Raw genomic sequence first — 20,286 nt, 5'->3', positions numbered from 1 at the left:
AGCCTAGCTAGTACTAATGAATCTACTAAAGGTTCTAGGTTCAATTCCCAACTCCCCAAAAATATCTATTCATGTAACTTAGAACTAGCATTTATGTAATGTAGTATCTAGCATTCAGTAAAGGTTTGTGCTACATATGATGGAAAATGAAGTACTGAGGTATTTATTCAGTTATTAAAAACCACTACCAGAGGAATTTAGGAGGCTTCAGTGTGTGATAATGTAAATTAGTAGGTTCACTGATCTGTGACATTACAGATTTTAAAATCCATGAAGTGGAGGGAGGGCAAGTCCAGCTCCAAGGTGATCCAGTGCCTGATTCTGCTGGTAGTACACTCATGTGTACATATGCACCTACAGGCACACGAGCACATACACCCATGTGAGTAAATAGATGGTTTTTCTTTTTCAATCCATAAAGTTATATATTGACCAAAAAAAAGCTTAACTGTAAGATATAGGATGCATCACAATTCAGAGACGGGTGAAAATGTATGCCTCCAGTAATATATACACAGGACTAGAGAGATGGCTCAGCACTTAAGAGAACTAGTTCTCAGAGGATCTGGATTCTGTTCCAGCATCCATATGGCAGCTCACAACTGTCTGCAACTCCAATTTCAGGGGATCCAACACCCTCTTCTGACCTCCGAGGGGACCAGACGCACAAGTTGTGCACAGATACATGTGTACACCTGTCTTAACTAAAACAATGTAAAAAATACCAATCATACTATACAAGGACAAACTATTTCCAGATAACAAGGGCTTCAAATTCCTATAAACTCAGTAAAGAGAGAGCCATTTGAGGCAAAAACAAAAATAGTAAACTCCATTTCATTGAATATTGCCTTTAAAAGATCCTTTACAGGCTGGGGGTGTAAAGTAGATATGTGCTTGCCTAGCATGTACAGAGCTGTGGGTTCAATCCCCAACACTGCATAAATCTTCATGTGCATATAGGCACAAACCTATAATCTCAGCATTTAAAACAAGAAGATATGAAGTTCAAGGTCATCCAGAGGACTCCAGTTTCAGACTGAAAACTGCACAGACAATTTTACATGTATATAGCTTATCTTATAGAAAAAAAAAAAAAAGAGTTGCCTCAAACTCCTGATCTTCCCAAGTGCTGCAATTACAGTCATGAGCTACTGTGTGAGGTTTTCTTTTTCTAGTGTATTACAATGCACACATACTACTTATTATCAAGGAGCTGGTACTCCCTGCTTCCAATTCTTTATCACCTTGTAAAACATGCTTCCACTTCAGTAGTTTCTATTGTTTATAGTTTCTCCTTCAACATGCACATGCAAAATGCCCCAATCTTACTGCTTAAAAGCTTTCAATTTTCAAGTTTATCAATCATAGTATCTTGTTTCTACTTTATCTTCCCCCTTCCCCTCATTTTTTGTTTTTGAAGACGGGGTTTCTGTGTAGCCTTGGCTGTCCTGGAACTTATTATGCAGACCAGGCTGGCCTTGAAATCAAAAATGCACCTGACTCTGCCTCCTGAGTGCTGGTTCTAAAAGGCCACACTGCTGCCCAGCCAATCTTCTCTTTACTACCTCGAACAGGTGGTGGTAACAACATTTACTGTAGCTTCAATACTAAGTATGCTCTAAGCACTCTAATATCATCTTTACTAACACTACTAAATAAAACTGAAGTCATTCATATAATGCTATAGCTATAAATAATTTGAGAATCACTTTAATGTACAGGCAAAATATCTAATAATAAATATTGTCCATTATATTTATTATAGTCAAACTTAAAAAATTTAAAAGTAATAATCCTGATATTAGAAGCCTTGGTCCAAGCTAGACATGATAGTACATGTTCATAATCCCAGCACACGGGAGGTTGAGGCAGGAAAATCATAGGTTTGAGGCTAGCCTGGGCTACATATAAAAAACTACCTATGTGTCTACCTCATAAACATCCTCATTCCAAATTTTGGTCCTGAAATCTAAAACTAAGAATAGTTCATTTTTAATCCCAAAGGCTAGAGATGTGGCTCTTGTCTACTACAAACAAAGCATTAGGATTGACCTTCCAGTTTTCTGGGGGAAACAAAACAAAACAAAACAACAACAAATGTTCCATTAATTCACATGTTTTTCAGTATCACCTCACAGGATTTAAGAGACTAAGGAATTTAGCTGTCAAGCTGGGCTTATAGTGGGGAGTACAGCACTTGTCTAATATGAGCGGATCTTGTGTTCAGGCTCCAGAGCACAACGAAGGAAAATAATTTTAGATAGCAATCAGTGACCTGAGAGGCTGAAGAAAGGGGATCAAAAGTTCAGGCCAGAGCCAGCAAGGTCAGAAGGTTAAAGTGCTTGCTGCCAAACCTGATGACCAAAGTTCAATCCCGGGGACCCACATGTTAAAAGAAAAGGAACAACTCCCTCAAGTTGTCCTCTGACCTCTACACATATGTGAATAGGGGTGGGGTATACATGTTCATACACATAAACATGCATACAAATAAATAAATGCACTTTTTAAAAGGTTTGGGACCAGCCTAACTACCTTATTGAAACCACATCTGAAAATTTAAAGGGGAGGGAGGTGCACAGGAAAGATGGTTCAGCAGTTAAGAGCTGCTCTTTCCAGAGGACCCAGGTTTCATTCCCAGCATCCACATGGTGGCTCACAAACATCTGAACTCCAGTTCCAGGGGCTCAGTCTCCCTTTACTGGACCAAGAGCACCAGACACACACATGGTGCACAGATACACATCATGCAGGGGAAACAACCACACACATAAAAATAAAAACTTTTTTTTTTGAAGGTATGAGGACGTTCACTCAGAAGTAGATAATTTGCATAGCGTGTGGGAAAGACAAGGTTCAAACACTAGTAAAACATAGACACATATGATATGCATACAAATGAAAGAAAAAAGAACAAATACACAGGTGTCAATCCTCTTAGCAACTAGCATAACTATCAAAATCAAATCCTTCCTGAATTGGCCTCTTTATATTTTCTCTTGAACCACATACTCTGCCTTAAATAACTGCCTCATCCTTGCCTTTCAAACATTTAGGGTAACAGCTTTTTATTGTATTGTTTTCTAGTCAACTAGTGTATGTCATTTAATGTTTTAAGAGGACAGTAAGGAAAGGGAAAGGAAAAGGGACCGCTAGCACTATTTCCTCCATTCTTCCAGAGCACTTCCCTGAGTTAACCTTAGAGTCCACGTTACCTAGAGGAAGGCAGCCCTGTAAAGCACATGAGGTGTGGTTTCACAGGGGAGTCATTAGCGTTCAGCTGCATGATGGGGATGCCTGTCCAGAGCCATCCAAAAATACAAGTCATTGCGCAGCAATTACTGCTTTGTAAAGTTTATTGCATCCATTACTGACTTTCACTCTTAAGCATCTGCCCCAGTTTTACCAGACCACAAAAAAAAAAAAAGTTTCAGAACATTTCTATGAGCTCTAATCAATAAGATTAAGTTTGTACTTATCAAAATGTCACTTTAGTATTACTCTTTTATATCACTATTCACAAAACTACTTCTAACATGCACCAGGAAAATTTAACATGCATCAGGAAAGTTTAACATACAATTGGAAAGTTAAATATTAAAGAGCTTAAAGGAAACACTAAATACTAAACTTGTAGCAAATGCTAAACTCCTAATCCCCTAGGATTACCATTTCCTGCTTCTTAGGGCTCAGACACTTCAGAACTCCTATCAATTTCTAATCTACTCATTAATCTTATTGGAGCAGAGCACATCCATGCCAGATGTTCTTGTGTAGAAGTCAGAGGGCAACTTGCAGGAACCATTTCTTCCTTTCTACCATTTATACCCCAAGGAATGAATGATACCATCACACTTGGCAGCAACCACCTTTACCCACTAAGCCATTTTGTCACCCCAGTTTACAGTTCATTTGGATCGATTTGAATTAAAAGGGTTATCTTCTAGAAATGTAATAATTTAACAACATAAACCAAGAAACTTGTAAAATGTTCTTATCCTTCAGTAATTCTACTTCCAAAAGCCCAAGGGGAAAAGTAATAACTCAATGCATTATCCATATTCTTATGGTGTTATTCAAAAATGAGAAGTCAGAATCTCATGGAAGGGTGATACTATGGAATATCATACAACTTGTACAACCATTAAAAACATTAAAAGATGACAAAAAGTAGTGGTATACCTCTTTAATCCTAACATTTTAGAGGCTAAAATAGGAAGATCATTTTAGCCCAGGAATTTGAGACCCCAAAGAGAGGGTCAGAGAGATGATTTAGTGGGTAAAGGTGCTTGTTGTAAAGCCTGACAACCTGTCTTCATCCCAAAACTTACAGTGGAAAGAACCAACTCCCCATCAACAGCCCTCTATCTTCCACACATATACTATGGCACATACACCTACATGTACACACACACATATATGCACACACACAAGTATAAAATGTTTCAGTGTATCCCAACCTAGCCTATGTGCAGTGATAACTAGAATGAACTAGACTAACATTTTTCTGCAAACAAGATTGCTAAAGCCATTTACTCAAAGATCACAAGGTTCCCCTTTGGGTTCCTAGGAACAAAGATCAAACCGAGTTAACTTCAGGCAAACACTGCCATCAAATATCAATGGACCACTACACACACACACCTCTGCTTCCTCTTCCCGCCTCCCTCCCAACAGGTGCTTTGTTCTATATCCTCCCTTTAACTGGGATTGACAAATCTTGAAAGGAGCTTGTGTCCCTACATACAGCATAGCTTTATGTGAATTTTTGATAATACTCATTCATTAATAGCATTCAATGACAGTTCACAAGTTTCCAAGACAAACTAACAAAATTAATTCCTTAGTGACCAAAACTCATTCCTAAGCAAGGAAAAATGATACCTATTATTTGAAGTTGTTTAAATAAGCTTAAATTGTCTTTGTAATGAGTCTGTAATAAAAGAAAAATTCAGACACCCAATACAAGGCAAAAGCAGGTGACACTAAACCATAATGTAAGTTTATCTATGAAAAGAACTGCAAACTCACGTCATCAAGAATGTAACATACTGTTCACTTTAAAGTGCTTTGTGAAGCATTGACTAATGTGCTACATTCACATTAAAGGTGGTTATGTGAAAGAGTATAAGTTCTCTTAAAATTTGTAAATAGACAAAATTTAAAATGGCTTTGTTTTCATATTATATACTAATAAAAAAATTAACCCAAACCTCAGGATTAAGGGGGGAAAATGCACTTGTACAAAAAAGGTTGTTATCAAACTGTGTTTTTTTAAGGTTCTATGGTGAAGGGTACAGAAGGTAATAATAACAAATGAACTATGACCAAGCACTATCATACTGAGAAAGAAATCATTTAACTGGTTTCTAGCTTGTTTTTTTTTAAACTATTTTAAATACAAGCCCATTAAAATTAAAATTCAAGAAAATAAGAAACCATAACCAATACATACAAGTAATTTCTAACATAAATTCTACTTTATGTCAAATCATTAGACTATTTTTTTAAAGCATGCTTTCCATTGCAAAGTTCCATCGAAGTGAACCAGTCAATAGCTCCCCTAATTTTTTAAAAGTACTGAAGCTCTTGAGACTGGCAAAAAGGCTCAGATTGGCATCTCCACAATGACTTGCATTTTACATAAAATGTTAAAACCTTCAGTACATAACTACACTTTTTTTTTTCTTCAGGAATCTGCCTTTGAGTGGGAAAAAAAGTCAAAGGCTGGAAGACTTATCTACATCAGATCACAATGGGCGAATGTAAAATCCAGGAGCGTCAGCATCAAAATGAAGATTTCAAAACTTGTTCGGAGAAGGTTCATTTAACTGTGGTAAGCAACTGCGTTCACTTCCTGCTCAGAATCAACTCAAATTTCTGCCATTTCCTTTTAAAGGAAACAGTACTACAACACCGGGCAGAGAGAGGGTCGGCAAAGGTATACCAACACCAAGTCTTAAAACAACTATCTTCCCACGTTTGTGTTTTTCTATCCACAATGAGCAGTCAGCTCTTCATACTACTTTACACAGTCAATAATTTGGTCTTGGGCTACTTGTAAAACAAAAAAATGCCACGAAGGCCCATTTTGAAGAGTCATGGCTTAACCCAACCATTTCAAGAATTATAATGTACTAGGCAATGTGAGACGTATTAGGAAATCAAATCATTTAGGTGGAATCTTCGCTGTGCAAGAGAATGTCACTCTGCCCTTAGTAATTACGCTTATGTAGAGATAGCTACAGTGTTCAAACGGGAAACACACAGGTAACAATGCAGCTGCGACATTTTCAGCTAATTGTGCCTCCCGGAGGGTAAGTGCTTTCTGGAGAGGACAGGCCCTAAATGCCCCAGCTCCTTCAACCCTTCTCCCCGGCGCGTGCTTAGGCAAACAGCGTCTCAAAGGCAGGCCTAAAGGCTAAGGGTTCGGAGAGGGAGGAAGACCCGAGCAGGGGACCTCCAAGTGCCTTCCGGGGCGCTGGATCTGGGGCCTGCCAAGAGTACCGAGGGGCCCCGCTGCAAAGGCGAGTTCGTGGGGCCCATCGGAGAGGCGGCCTCGCCTAGGAGTTGCAACACACTCTTTCTCCAGTGCGCAGCGCTCGGCCTGGGGGAGGGGAAACAGCTGCCAGGCCGGGAAGCAGCGGGCCCAGCCCGGCCCGGCCCGCTCAGCCCGCTCGCTCGCTCACCGTCAGGGTGTCGTCTATGTAGAGGGGGATCTGCCTCCTCTCGAAGGGGAACTCCTCCTCCCCATCCCTGCACACTGCCACCAGTCGCGCCATCGTCCCCGACGCTGCCGTTGCCACCGTCACCACCTCCTCCCAGCTGCCGCCGCCGCTGCTCCTGCCGCCGCCGCCGCTGCTGCTGCCTCCTCCCAGCTCCTGCCTGCAACAGCCAAACCCCGCGAGCGTAAGCACCCGCCACCTCGCAGCACATTCGCCACGGGTGAAAGGGGGGGGGGGGCGCGGAGCGAGAGAGGACGGGAGAGCCGCGCTGCGTTTCCCATCACCCGATTCCACACGCGCTCAGCCAATCAGCGCCCCGCAGCGCCGGGACCCGCCCCCTGGCGCCGCCTGCCCTCCCCCACCTACACTCCCCCCCCCCCCCCCGACCGCCCGCCCGCTGGCCTCCAGTCAGGGTCCAAAGGAGAGGCGGAAAAGGACCTGCTGGCCCCGGGACATCCCCTCCCGGCTCGGGAGTCCGGGCTCCAGGAGCCCATCCCCGCCTCGGCTCCACAGCCCATGCCCGCACCCCCTGCCACTGACCCCCTTCTCCCCTGGCGGAGCGCCCCGCCCAGGGTGGCCCCCTAGGCTGCAGTTGCCCGGCGCCACCCCGCCCCTGGGAGGGGTCGACCCCGCCTCGGCTCTGCAGAGTTCGGGGTGGGGGCGAGCTCAGACCCCAGTCCTCACCCGGGTCGGAGAGAGAGAGCTCTCGGTTCTGACCTTCACTGACTTCGCGGACGCCTCCCTGACCCCCACCTCTGCTCCCCGTTACCGGCTGACGAGGCCCGCGTCAGGGCCGGCCTGGGCGGGAGCGCGGCTGCGATTGCCGTTTCCTCTCCAGGCTCAGTCAGCCGCTCGCGCCACGGGGAGTGTGGGAGGGAGGGCGGGGGACGTGGGGAGGGTGGGGCCGGGGAGGGGGGGCCGCGAACTCCAGGCGGGGCCTGCCTCTTCTCGCGAGACCGCGGCCGCCTCGCTCGTGTCCCGACTTTCGAAATCGGCGTGTAGGGGTGGGGGGAACCCCCTGTGCTGTCGCGCTCGGCTGGCTGACCTGCGTGGTGCCCCGGATTTACCAAAACGAGCGTGAAAATAGGGCCAGTGGGGAGGCCGAGCAGGAGCAGCCCGGGTCCCTGCCCGTGACGACCCGGGATCTGCTCTCTGGAGACCGGTGGGGTGGAAAGCCCACTCCGGGGGGACCCAGATAAGACTTAGGTGAACGATGAAGAGCTGGAAGAGCTGGCGCGGTCGAGGTCTAGGAGAACGGACACTGCAGAGACCTTTGACCTTGTTTTCCAGGCTGCACACATGCGGACTTCCACCCCTGGAAGACTGGAGGAAAGGGCTCTGCTACCTGACTCACCCAGAGCCAGCCGCCTTATGGGGACTGCAGCAAGATCTCGACAGGATGGAAAAATATGTGCAGGATCTGTTGTTACAATAGACAGAAAACTGAACTGTAGTCTATGTGTAGCTTCCGACCAAAGGAACTTCTTGAGTTAATATTAACTTAAGGGACTCCCTTGGGCAAAGTACTGATAGTGGCCAAAGGCCCTTCGGTCTGACCATCTTCCGAGAACCAGAGCTGCTGTAAAGAGAGTTTCCTCTGCACTCTGACTACTGCCACTTTCTCAGGTACTAGTCTAAGGAGGTCCATTGTAAAGCCAAAAAGATGGGAAATGTTTCGTCTTGATGGTTTTAATAATAAATCCATTCGCTGCTTGTACAACTACCGGATCTTAAGGACAGATCGAATATTTTCGGGTAAAATAGGCTAAAGCTGTTGTTACTGACCTTTAAAAGTATTTTGATCACATGAAGTCTTTCAAGTCACAACCAAAAAAAAAAAAAAAAATTCCACAGTGCATCCTTAGCCTTGTTGACTTATGACATTGTGTGGTCATTGTTAGAGTAGGTGACATAATAAACTGGAAGAACCATTGTGTGTTCCCAAAGGTGTGATTATCCAGTAAATATGTCTTTGGGCCATACTAAAAGCAGAACAGTGCAATCCTTAGTTGAAATCCAGTTTTTCACGCACCTTCTGACAGGTTAGAATACATAGTAAAACTACAGACATTTTTAGAGAATCTTGTGTTTTATGTCTACAATCTATGTACCTACTTTGATTATTTGAATTTTAGGTTATGCTTGGTAACAAATATTGAGCCAATATGTATATAGCTACTAACTTTAATTTTCACTATTAAATACACACCAGGTACTAGGAAAGAACCAAGCTATGAAAAAAAAAAAATGGCAATTGACAAGCTAAAATACCTCTGTTTTCACTATAATGGCTGTATTTGATATGGTAGTAAAATCACTGGCATAATGTTATTTAAATTAGTACATCTGAAAATCTGTAAGCTGGATTTTCCTTTTCTTGATCTGACAGTATGAGTATATTCTATCAATTAAAAATAGAAACATAGGCTGGAAAGATGGCTCAGTGGTTAAGAGCACTCACTGACTGCTCTTCCAGAGGTCCTGAATTCAATTCCCAGCAACCACATGGTGGCTCACAACCATCTGTAATGGGATCTGATGCTCTCTTCTGGTGTGTCTGAAGACAGCTACAATGTACTCATATAAATAAAACAGATCTTTAAAAAACAAAAAACAAAAAACACAAGCCCAGTATAGTAGCACACACCTGTAACCCCAGCACTTGGAGAGGCCAAGGCAGAGTGTTTACCATAAATTCAAGACCAGATTAGACTGCACAGACCCTTTCTCAAAATAGGAATTAAGTAGACATATTGCATATTTTTAATAAACATGAATGAAAATGTAAGCTCCTTAAAGGCAGGGATTTTGTCTCATCTGTTTATATTCCTGGCACCTATAACCTGACACATTAGAGCTCAGTAAATCAACTGTGACCTTCCTCTTCTGAAAAGCAATCTAATCAGGAGTTCTGCCTATTAATTCTGATTTTATGAATTCATTAGCTTTTCTTTAGGACATTAGGAATTGGAAGAGGGGAAAAACAGTGTACATTTTGTCCTTTTCAGTTAACACCTGTAATTATCAAAGATATAAACTTAGTGAGACTAGAAAAGTATGGAGGGCTGAGGATATAGTGGTAGAACACTTGGTCTAGCAGGCTCTTTAAGCCCAAGGTTCAGTATCCAGTATCACAAAAATAAGTACTTAAATACCATAATATTAAATAAGAAAAGTGCCAGATATGGTGCACACCAGAGGCAGAGGCAGGTAGATCTCAGTGAGTTCCAAGCCAGCCTGTCCTATATAGTGACAGCCCATTTCAAAAGAAAAAAAAAAAAAAAAGAAAAAAGGCAGTTATTAACAAAATGCAACACAGCAAATGAGGCCTGCATTAAGTCATAAGATGACTGCTTTTCCTAAAGAAAGTACTAGTGAAGCTACTCTGCCTCTGGCTGCTCCAACAGATAAGCTGTGAGGTACTCGTACAGTGTGTGACACAGCAGAAAAGTCAATCACCTTTCCTAGTCATGACAAATTTACACACTATGATCTTATTGATTAAATTTCAAGTCTTTTTAATTGAAAATAAAATCTGTTGTAATTGTAGTCAGCAAATACAAAGTCATAGTAACACTAAATCAGCCATCAAGTTTAAGGTTAAATTAGCCACCAAGTTAAGAAATTGAAGTAAACAAGACACATTTAATAATTAGTATATTTACATTAAATATATATTTTTTGAGAGCTGAAGAGACGGCTCAGCAGTTAAAGAATACTGACTGCTCTTCCAGAGGTCCAGAATTCTATTCCCAGCAACCACATGGTAGCGCACAGCTATCTGTAATGGTATATGATGCCCTTTTCTGGTGTATCTGAAGACAGCTACCGTGTACTTACTCACATACATGAAATAAATAAATCTTTAAATAAAAAATACATTTTGAGAGCTACGGGTATGGCTCAGTACAATGCTTACCCAGCACACTTGAAGTTCTGATTCACAGGACCACAAAACATAATCTATAATATGAAGACAACTAGTTTAAAATAGCAAACCTGTATCAGGAGGCTCCACCTACTCTAAACTACACAATAATTTAGATTGCTAATAAACGCCACATTAGACACCCTGATTAGCAGCTATTTCTGATGTGTCCTTGGAGTCAGGGAAGCAAATGTTCATGGATTCTTATCCACAGCCCCACCCCAGCCCCACACATCCAGCCTGGCCTCAAACTCACTATGGAGATGAGACTGGCCTTTAACTCCAAATCCTCCCTCCTCCATCTTCTAAATCCTAGGATTATAGGTTTGTGTCAGGGCAGTTGGCTAGTATCAGCCTGCTTTAAAAGATAAACATTGGCCAAGCATGGTGGCATCCACCATTAGTTCCAGCACTTGGGAGCAAATGGATGTCTGTGAGTTTAAGGCCGACCTAGACTGCATCGTTCCAGACCAGCCTAGGCTATACAGATGTGAAACTAAAGATCATGTGATTTTTAAATCTTTAGACTTAACAGCTGGTTCAAAGATCTGCTTAAAGTTTTTAAATTATTCCAGTTCTCAACAGCCTATTAAGCCTTAATGTAACCAGTTCTATTAGACTTAGTGCTTTCATCTTTCTCATTGATTTTCTTGATTCTCTTTCCCATGGTTGAGGCCACCTAACCTAGTCCCTTCCTATTTCTCCAGCTTTATAGCCCACACTTCTTTGAGTTACCTAAATTTCCTCCCAACTTACTTTTGCTGACAAGATTCATTACACATTGACTATTCTCTGCCATCTACCTTCTACCTTCATTCCCCAGATATATGTATCATCCATCAGCCTCAAAATGCCTTAAAAATGCCCATCTCTGGAGAAAACTTTTGTTTCTTCCTGGGTTGGTTCTCAGTTTCTCATCTGTAACAATACTATGACTTAATTGTTACATTAGTTTAATATGTTTCCCCTCACTAGACTGCAAACTCCAATGTACTAAAAATGTGTTTTATCTTTTTGAGACAGGCTCTATGTAGCCCAGGCTAGCCTTGAGCTCTAGCAGAAGCTAGACAGGCTGCAAACCTAGGTGTGCTTTATTCCTAGCACAGAGTAAGCAACAAGGAATCCGTCTTAAAACTTGTACAGCTGGGCTGAGGGGACACACTTAAAATCCCAGCACTTGAGAAACTGAGCTGGACATCATAAATTCCAGACTGGTTTTGGCTGCAGGGATAGTTTAAAGTCAGTATGGACCACATAATAAGATCACGTATCAAAAGTTTGTTTTGGAGAAAAAAAGTAAAATGTGTCAGGTACCTGAAAAATCTTGTTTTAATTATTATATATATAAACTACATCACCCAACTCAATCATTGATTGCATTTAACTGTTTGGTGGCTTGAAATGCATCTGATTTTAAACACTTGCTTCTTTTTTTTTTTTTTTGGTTTTTCGAGACAGGGTTTCTCTGTATAGCCCTGGCTGTCCTGGAGCTCACTTTGTAGACCAGGCTGGCCTCGAACTCAGAAATCCGCCTGCCTCTGCCTCCCGAGTGCTGGGATTAAAGGCGTGCGCCACCACGCCCGGCTAAACACTTGCTTCTTATTCCTATACTTTATTAAAAGACAGAAGTTCAGTATGAAAGAGGTATTGAAGGAACAGGAGAGACGACTCAATCAGTTAAGAGTACTTGTTGCTCTTGGAGGGGACTTAGGACCAGTACGTACAGGGTTGCTTATACCATCCATGACTCCATCAGAACAAATGCTAACCTTTTCAGACGCCAAGCATGCCTCTGATGCCTATACATATACATACGATACATATATATATGTATATATATATATATATATATATATATACACACACATATAAATAAAAATGAATAAATCTAATACAAAAAAATGCTTTTAAAGATGAATTGAAAAAGCCACAATTTGCTTAGCATGGTAGTATATGCTTTTGATCCCAGCGTTCAGGAAACAAAGGATGGCAGGTCTCTTGAGTCTGAGGCCAACCTCAAGTTCCAGGTAAGCCAGGAATATATAGTGAGATTCCCAACTAAAAGAAAAGAAAAAAAGGAACTGAAAAAAAAATGCGCAATTAAGCCAGGCATGGTGGCGCACGCCTTTAATCTCAGCACTCAGAAGGCAGAGGCAGGTGGATTTCTGAGTTCGAGGCCAAGCCTGGTCTACAGAGTGAGTTCCAGGACAGCCAGGGCTATACAGAGAAACCCTGTCTCGAAAACAAAACAAAACAAAACAAAACAAAAAACCCAAAACAACAACAACAAAAAAACGCACTTACTTGCCGATATTCCAGAGGATCCAGGTTCAATTCTTAGCACCAACATGGCAGCTCACAATCATTTGTAATCCTAGTCTCAGGGTATTCAACCCCCCTCTTCTGACTTCCGTAGGCATTGCACACATATGATGCACAGACATACATGCAGACAAAATATGCATACACATAAAAATTTTTAAAAATTCATCTTAATGTAAACATATAAACATAATCACATAATTACATATTCATATAAAAACCACAAATACAGTGCCATAATGATATATAGAAAGTAAAAATTACCACCATTCACCTTCCAGTGTTAAAACTATCAACAAGTGGGTGTGGTGGCTCATGCCTGAAATCCCAGCATTGAGCCTGAGGTAAGAGTACAACTGTGAGCTCCAGGCAAAGCAAAATCTATGAACAAGTTCTTTAAAATACTGGTGTTTTCTAAGTTCCAATAAGTAACAAGATTTTTACTTCTATTTTTTCGCCGCCGCCCCCCCTCCCCCGCCCCTAGGGTCTCTGTACATAGCCTTGGGTGTCCTGAAACTCAACATGCAGACCAGGCTGGCTTCCAACTCAGAGATCCGCCTGCCTCTGCCTCCCATGTTCTGGGATTAAGGCTTTGTGCCACTTCTGTTGGCTTATTTTACATAATGTTGATATGTATTAAACATCCATGAATCTTCCTTTAAAAAAGGTAAAGTTTAATTTCTATCGTAGAAAACTAAAACTTCATAATAAAGTATGGTTAAGACTAGATTGCTAAGAACACATTTCCTCCCTTCTTATTCTTCTCCACTAAAATAATGCTATTCAAATACATATTTCTTACCCACTCATCACCAAAACTTTATGGTTTTACCTTGTAAATCAAGTACATATATAACTAAACAGTTGGTAAACATATAAGTACTGAGCACAACTAAGGTCAATAGGGCACCAGTGTGTAATGTATCCATCGTCAGGTTAATCAGACCAGTTGTTATATTTGACAGTAAGAAAAAAAACAGCTGGTTTCTGTTCAGAGCTGTGATCAAACAAAGACTGGGTTGGTTTTTTTCAGCTTCTAAGATTAGAGATTCAGAATGGTTTTTATGTGTAGTAGGAGACTGTATAAGTTTCCAAGAACATGGAACTAGAGACCCTTTAATTAGAAATTGGGCAAAACTCAAAATTATACCACTCAGTAACAGACAACTGAGAAGCGTCAGACTGGAAGCCACCACCCACAGACAAAAGGCTAAATTGGCCATTCTTCGAGACACTGCTTCTACGTTTACTTGTACTATATGAAGAGAAATGAAGAAGCCAACAGCTACTGAGAAAACCCAACAAGTAGCTTTTATCCAGTCTCTGACTTGTGCTCTTCTCTTAAGCACATACAATCCCGTTTGTACACCAGCCATGTGTATTGTCACATACCCCAAAGTGGAAATGATTCCCTCTCGGTTAGCATTTAAGAAGCCAACCCTTGTGCCACTGCCATCAGTGCCATACAAAAGTATCCTCTTGAGTGGAGTATAATCCAGGGCTAGCTGGTATACCACAGTAATGCTGACAGCCACAATCCATGACTTATTTAAAGGAAAAATAATCAAAAGCAGTGACGTTATTAATTTCACAACTATGATGGTAAAGAAAAAGTTCCAGTGAATGCCGTACTCGGTAGAATGTTCCTGGTAGCCTATGGACTTTATAATGACCAACCGTCCCATTCCTAAGAAGACTAATGGCCAGACAGAATACAGCGATTTTCTAAGATAATTAAATCTAGACTCTTCTATAGATTTCCTTCTAACCTCTGGACAAACCATTGCCGCCCCAAAAATAAAGCCACCTACTCCAAAATCCATTGCTCCTGTCCCATAAAGTTCAGTTTTGGCAAATCTTCTAGGGAAAAGTGGGAAATCCACGGCCAAAATGGCAATAGCAGTAAATACGCTGTTAATGACCCGATAACAGGTGATGGCGGGGTTGTACTCTGACTCTAGGCTGATTTTCAAGAAGTTTGCAAAGACTTTCCGGACAGGCACTTTGGCATAGCACGTCCTCCTGTGGTATATCTGATACAACAGCCATGCCCCCCAGACAATCACAGTGAGGTTCTCGAGAAGGATAAAGGAAGACAATACAGTCAGAGTGATCACTAGGGGGACTATCAAGACAACAAAGTCCATGAGGAATCCTGTGCTCCAGGTGTTTGAGAAAGAGCATACGTGCTGTGAGAAGATGATCCAAAGGCCTCTACACAGGATACAGAAGGCAGGAAAGCACAGGCCCTGGGTCACTTCCAGCACACTGGTCCCACTGAGGTTACTGACAAAGGCTTCCTTCAACTGCTTTTGAGACATTTTTTTTCCCTTCCTGTGGAAACAAGAACAGAAGAATGGATTTGAAGAACACAACATTGTGGTGAGGTCAGTAAATACCTAGGTACCGGAGGAATTCCCAGCACCCATACGGAAGCTCACACCTGTCTGTAACTATAGTTTCAAGGTATCAGACACCTTCATACAGACACACATGTGGGCAGAACAGAACTTTAAGCCCTACTGGTTTCAATTCATGGACAGAACTGTCCTGACTCTCCTAGAACCTAAGATTATAGGAAGAAGTCAACATTGACACATTAAGAGAAAAGTATAAAAGTTCTAGTACACAGTTTTATCTTCAATATAAGGCAAATTCAAAACAAAAGTTGCTTAGCTCCCAAACAACTGTCTTGTTTTTGTTTGTTTGTTTGTTTCCTTGAGACAGTTTCTCTGTGTAGCCCTGGCTGTCCTGGAACTTGTTTTGCATACCAGGCTGGTCTCAAATTCAGGCCTCTGCCATGAGAGTGCTGGGATTAAAAGCATCACTGTCCAGCTCATTTTGTTTGTTTGTTGGGTTTTGACAGTGTCTCGCTATGTATCCTGAAACTTAACATGTAGATCAGTCTGGCCTTGAACTCACAGAAATCCAGCTACCCTCCCCGATCCCCTGCAATACCTAAAGACATGAGCTACCAGAAGTCCTGAGTTCTGTTCCCAGCAACCACGTGGTGGCTCATAACCATCTATAACGAGATCTGGTGCCTTCTGGCATGCAGGCAGAACACTGTATACATAGTAAATAAGTCTAAAAACCAACAACAACAACAACAAACCATGTGGGGGGGGTAACTTCAGGGAGAGAGAGAAGTTGTAAATGTATTTTAGAGTTAGGGCCCTTGATTTCCAACACTGGGTACATAAAGAATGCATGAGCCTCGGGTTGCTCTTTCCCTATTTTACACACAGCCATGTTTTCAGATTAAGGAGCAGGTGGACAGAATGGATGCACTGTGCATACCAGCGCCAGTGGCTTCTTTTTAATGCAACCTAAAACCTGTCACATTTTAATGTCTGAAAAGTTGCACCCTGAGAGAACACATCCGACGGTCAGATGTGAATTGATGTCCCTGAAGGCGAGACCCTACATCAGCACCTCACCGTAAGTGGCCCTGCTCTTTTGGCCTTTTAAGTCTTTTTCCTGGCAGACCTTGCCACAACCACGCCCTGCCCACGACTGAGGGTCTCCGGCGTGGACAGAACAGGCTCCCACCGCAACCTGCGGGCACCCTCCGCTTCCGCCTCGCGAGCCGCGCTTCCGGCCGTCGCGGCGCAGCCTGTTCTTCCGGGACCGCAGATTCCGCGCGCCCCCGCCGGGGATGGTGACAGTCCGCACCCCGCCGAACTCCCCACGCCCTTCAGGGTCTTGAGCTGGGTTGGGCCCGGTGCTCTCCAGACATAGCCGTGCCGCGGGTCCGTGGGAGGGGGGTTTCCCCTCCGCCCCAGGGCGAGGCGGGTTAGGTAGAGGGTCCAGGGAGCCCGCGTCAGCCTCGGGCACCGCGACCTGCAGCAGAGCAGCGCAAGGGCTCTCGGGAACCGCACTTTCCCACTCAGAACTCGGGAGGCCAAGGAAACGCCACACCTCACACCCCAGACTCAATAGACCTCACCTCGCGAGTAGCCCGCTAGCCGGAGCCGGCGGCTTGGTACGGGCCACGTGCGTCCCGCGCCGCGTGTGCGCGCCCCGCCCCTGGGGAGGAGCCGGCTCCCGGCCATCGAGCCGCGGCTGCAGTGCTCCGCCAGGCGGCCTGGAGCTCCCGGCTTTCTCTCCCGGACGCTCCCGCGCTCGCTCTCCTCCACAGGCTCTTCCCGCTGCCTCACCCTGCCCACCCGCCCTTCCAATCGACCTGGGCTGGGGGACTACCACGCTGGGCGCCCGGGCCGTGGGACCGGTGAGTGCCACTCTCCGCCTAAATCCAAAATCCCTCAGCGCCTGAGGAGGTAGGGAGGTCAGTGAGTCGCTCAGCTAAAACAGAAGGAGGCGTCTCACTTTCTAATTCAGCATTTCTCTTTTTACCCTCTTTTGACCAAGGAGGAGGTAACACACAGCTCGTGGCTTTTGCCCAGGGCAAGGACCTTCACGGTCACTTTTCAGCTTGCCAGCAGGGGGCCGGAAAGGGGGTGTTTCTGGCTGACCGAGGCTGGACGTCTCTTTCCTTGTTCTACCCGGGGACGGCGGGAGAGACCTAAGGAAACTGCGCCCTTGACTAGGGTCATAGCCACCTTCCCAGAAAGGACACATTCTCTCAGTACCAGGTGCTTCCGGAGTGGTATCCCGGCCCTGGGCACCTTGGGCACGCTGCCAGTGCTGGAAGTGCTGGAGCCCTCCAGGAATCTGGAGCAAAGCAGGCTGAGCCCCCATCCCCACCCCCCAGGACCCACCTCTTTTCCTTATAGCCCTCTTCTGTACTTCTTACAAAAAGAAATCCGAAGCAGAGGCGGAGGGGGTGGCAATCTGGTTACCACTTGCCTTGACTTGGTCGTTCCTTCACGTACTCATTACTGTCCTCTGCCTACTGTGGTCACACCCTTTCCCGAAATTCTTGGTGGTAACCACGAAGAGGAGGGAGCAGGAGAACTGGAGAAAACTGCTCTGATCTGATTTGACTTCAACCAGGAGCTGACGCTGCGAAGTAATAACCGGCATTTACTAAGCTCTCTCGCAGGTCTCGCCTGTACGAGCCATAATTTTGATCTTTGTGGTATGGTATTATACCATTGGCAATTGTATAAAAATGAGGCGTATCTCCTGTAATATATTCTAAGAGGGTTGTGAGCTTTGGATTCTAACTTAAATGCGCTGAGATCAGCGTCCAGTTGAGTCTCCAGAGACCCTTGGGTGATGGGGTACAGTGTACACAATGATATTGCCTAGCCCAGCCCTGATTCCCTTTTCTTCTTGAATTTTACCTCTTCCTGTTTCATGGACTTCCCTGGTCCCGCTTCTTTGAAGACTAGGTGTGTTCAAAGCTTCAAAAAGTCTGTATCAGGATTGACTCATCAATCCATTATAGATGTCCCTCATCCTCACGCTTCATTGCTAGGCAAGGATGGGAGTCTGGGACACTCCCAAGTCTGACTGAAGCTCACCACTTTTCAGATACTGTCCTCATACAGGTACTCTCAAATAGATTCTTTCCTGGTCTCACACTTGTCTTACAGTATAGCCCAGACAAGACTCAAACTCTGAAATCCTCCTGCCTCAGCCTCTTGTATGTTGAGATTACAGGCACATGCCAGCAGTCTCAATCTCCTCTGTTGGGCAGTGGGCGTTCCCTATCTGTTTAATGTCTCCAAATGGACCATCAGCTCCATGCATAACACTAATGTTCCTGCACAATGATATGATACTCAGACTTGTACTGTGCTTTCAAACCTTGACCTCATTGGCCCTCATAACCTCGCTATGTAAGGTACATTTAACTACCCCTATTTTCAAGGCAGTAGGGTTGCCTTGGGCTCACATACCAATTCCCTTCTCATATGGCAGCTTCCAAGGGACATCAGTAGTTGACACCAAGCCTATTCTTTCTCAGCTGCTGGCTACATTTATGTTGGGTATTTCTGTCTAATGCTGATGATAGGGCCAAGGCTATCTCTTCATTCTCCATGACATACTGACCCAGAAGATTCTGCAACCCCCGCCCATCACTTACTTCCCTTAAAACTGCCCCTGGCCTTTTGCTGTAAGAGAAACATCAGAAAGTATCCCAGGTACTCTCTGGAGGCTCTCAGCAAAGGAGCCTTACTTCCTAATTGGCAAGGGGATGCACAGTCTCTCCCTCTCTGCCCAGGCCTGCCTGGTTCTCATTTGGGATGCTCCCGCTTGGTGGGAGGAGCAGGACTGAGTCATCCCAGAGAGGCCCTAACCTGTGTGTGGCCCTTGTCTTCTGTCTCACGCTACAGGTTTCAAGATGACTCGGCTGCGATTCCCACACTCCTGAGTCTTCTGCTGGAGTGATGACCTCATGACCAGGTTGACAGACAGCACTGCCTGTGTCGGTGACACAGAACTCTGGCCGACCACACTGAAGCACGATGCTCCAGCAGGTAATCCCTCAAGCCGAGTGTCACCAGGCACTTTCCCACTTGCCTGTCTGAAGAAAGACTGCAGTGCTTCTAGTGAAGAACTCTTGAGAGTATCCCAGGACTCTTCCTGATACCCACCTTGAATGACTCCCTTTTTGTGATTTGGTGGCTCTTTTCCTTGCAAAGGTTATGGGTAGATAAATAAAGAAATCAATCCAAGCCATGCTGATAACCTAAAACGGGGGCGTATCCTGACAGAAGTCCCTGACAGGCTGTTTTGTTGCATCCCTTTGGAAGTTTGGGACTTCGAAGGTTGTACACTGAATCTGATCCTTTAAGAATAATCAAGAGGCCCAGCAGCGATGGTGGTGCATGCCTTAAGTCCCAGCACTTTGGGAAGCAGAGACAGACAGATACCTGAGTTTGAGGCCAGCCTGGTCCACAAAATGAGTCCCAGGACAGCCAGAGCTACACAGAGAAACCCTTAGAAGGGGGGGTTGGGGGGGATGAATTAGCCAAGCAAGCTAGGCTTGGTAACACACATCTTTACTGCCAGCACTTGGCATAGGCAGGGAGATCTCTGTGAGTTCAATGTCTAAAAGAGAGAGAGAGAAAGCCTGTCTTAAAAAAAAAAAAAAGAAAAGAAAAAGAATTATCCAAGTGGAGAAGGAACATGGACGGTTCAGACAAGAGGTGAGCCTGTGCAAAAATGTAGGAGAAGGTAAGTAGCTTAGGTGGAGTCTGGCATTCTGCCTGTGAAAAGGCTAGTATCCCTGGCCTGCAAGGTGAGAACCACCCTTCACTGTAGAGTTCTGTCTCATACACATAGCACCCTTTCTTTGTAAGTAGCTCAGATCCAGACAGCACAGTGGTATGTATTTGCTGAAATTTTATTTTACTAAATTTTGCCCCATACCAAGGGCTCAGGGAGTTTGTGCTC

At 44.2% G+C, this 20,286-nt stretch overlaps 3 protein-coding genes across 11 annotated transcripts in view; 1 reads left to right on the top strand and 2 right to left on the bottom strand.

Annotated features, from left to right (window-relative positions):
* The window catches only part of Ggnbp2 (gametogenetin binding protein 2), a 38,908-nt gene extending 31,321 nt beyond the window's left edge, over nt 1–7,587 (bottom strand). For 3 of the 6 annotated variants that reach the window (XM_029483914.2, XM_085829709.1, XM_021175752.3), the window contains exon 1: nt 6,693–6,888. In XM_029483914.2, coding sequence (XP_029339774.1) covers nt 6,693–6,785 — 93 coding nt within the window. In that variant the 5' untranslated portion in view covers nt 6,786–6,888. Of the gene's footprint in view, nt 1–6,692; nt 6,889–7,412 lie in introns of those variants that run through there. The other 3 variants (XM_029483913.2, XM_021175745.3, XM_021175746.3) reach the window with 3 other exon arrangements.
* Nucleotides 7,588–7,634: 47 nt separating this feature from the next.
* Pigw (phosphatidylinositol glycan anchor biosynthesis class W) lies at nt 7,635–16,981 on the bottom strand. 4 transcript variants are annotated; one of them, XM_029483917.2, is made up of 4 exons: nt 16,419–16,921; nt 14,371–15,312; nt 12,961–13,063; nt 7,635–8,148 (listed from the first exon to the last, which is right to left on the bottom strand). In XM_029483917.2, the coding sequence occupies exons 2-3, from the start codon at nt 15,297–15,299 to the stop codon at nt 12,994–12,996; spliced, it is 999 nt and encodes a 332-aa protein (XP_029339777.1). In that variant the 5' UTR covers nt 15,300–15,312; nt 16,419–16,921; the 3' UTR covers nt 7,635–8,148; nt 12,961–12,993. The 4 variants fall into 4 exon arrangements, 1 of the variants encoding a protein (XP_029339777.1); XR_003838083.2 differs by lacking the exon at nt 16,419–16,921 and adding an exon at nt 16,928–16,981 and having other exon boundaries at nt 12,961–15,312; XR_003838082.2 differs by having other exon boundaries at nt 12,961–15,312.
* A 53-nt stretch (nt 16,982–17,034) lies between these two features.
* The window catches only part of Myo19 (myosin XIX), a 30,037-nt gene continuing 26,785 nt past the window's right edge, over nt 17,035–20,286 (top strand). Inside the window, exons 1-2 of the mRNA XM_021176605.3 lie at nt 17,035–17,209; nt 19,224–19,367. Coding sequence (XP_021032264.1) covers nt 19,356–19,367 — 12 coding nt within the window. The 5' untranslated portion in view covers nt 17,035–17,209; nt 19,224–19,355. The remainder of the gene's footprint in view (nt 17,210–19,223; nt 19,368–20,286) is intronic.

Source organism: Mus caroli, unplaced genomic scaffold (genome assembly GCF_978045245.1).
Source record: "Mus caroli unplaced genomic scaffold, Mus_caroli_1 scaffold_13, whole genome shotgun sequence".
Taxonomy (NCBI): Eukaryota; Metazoa; Chordata; class Mammalia; order Rodentia; family Muridae; genus Mus; species Mus caroli.
Note: the sequence above shows the minus strand (reverse complement) of the source record. Positions and strands in the feature narration are given on the sequence as shown.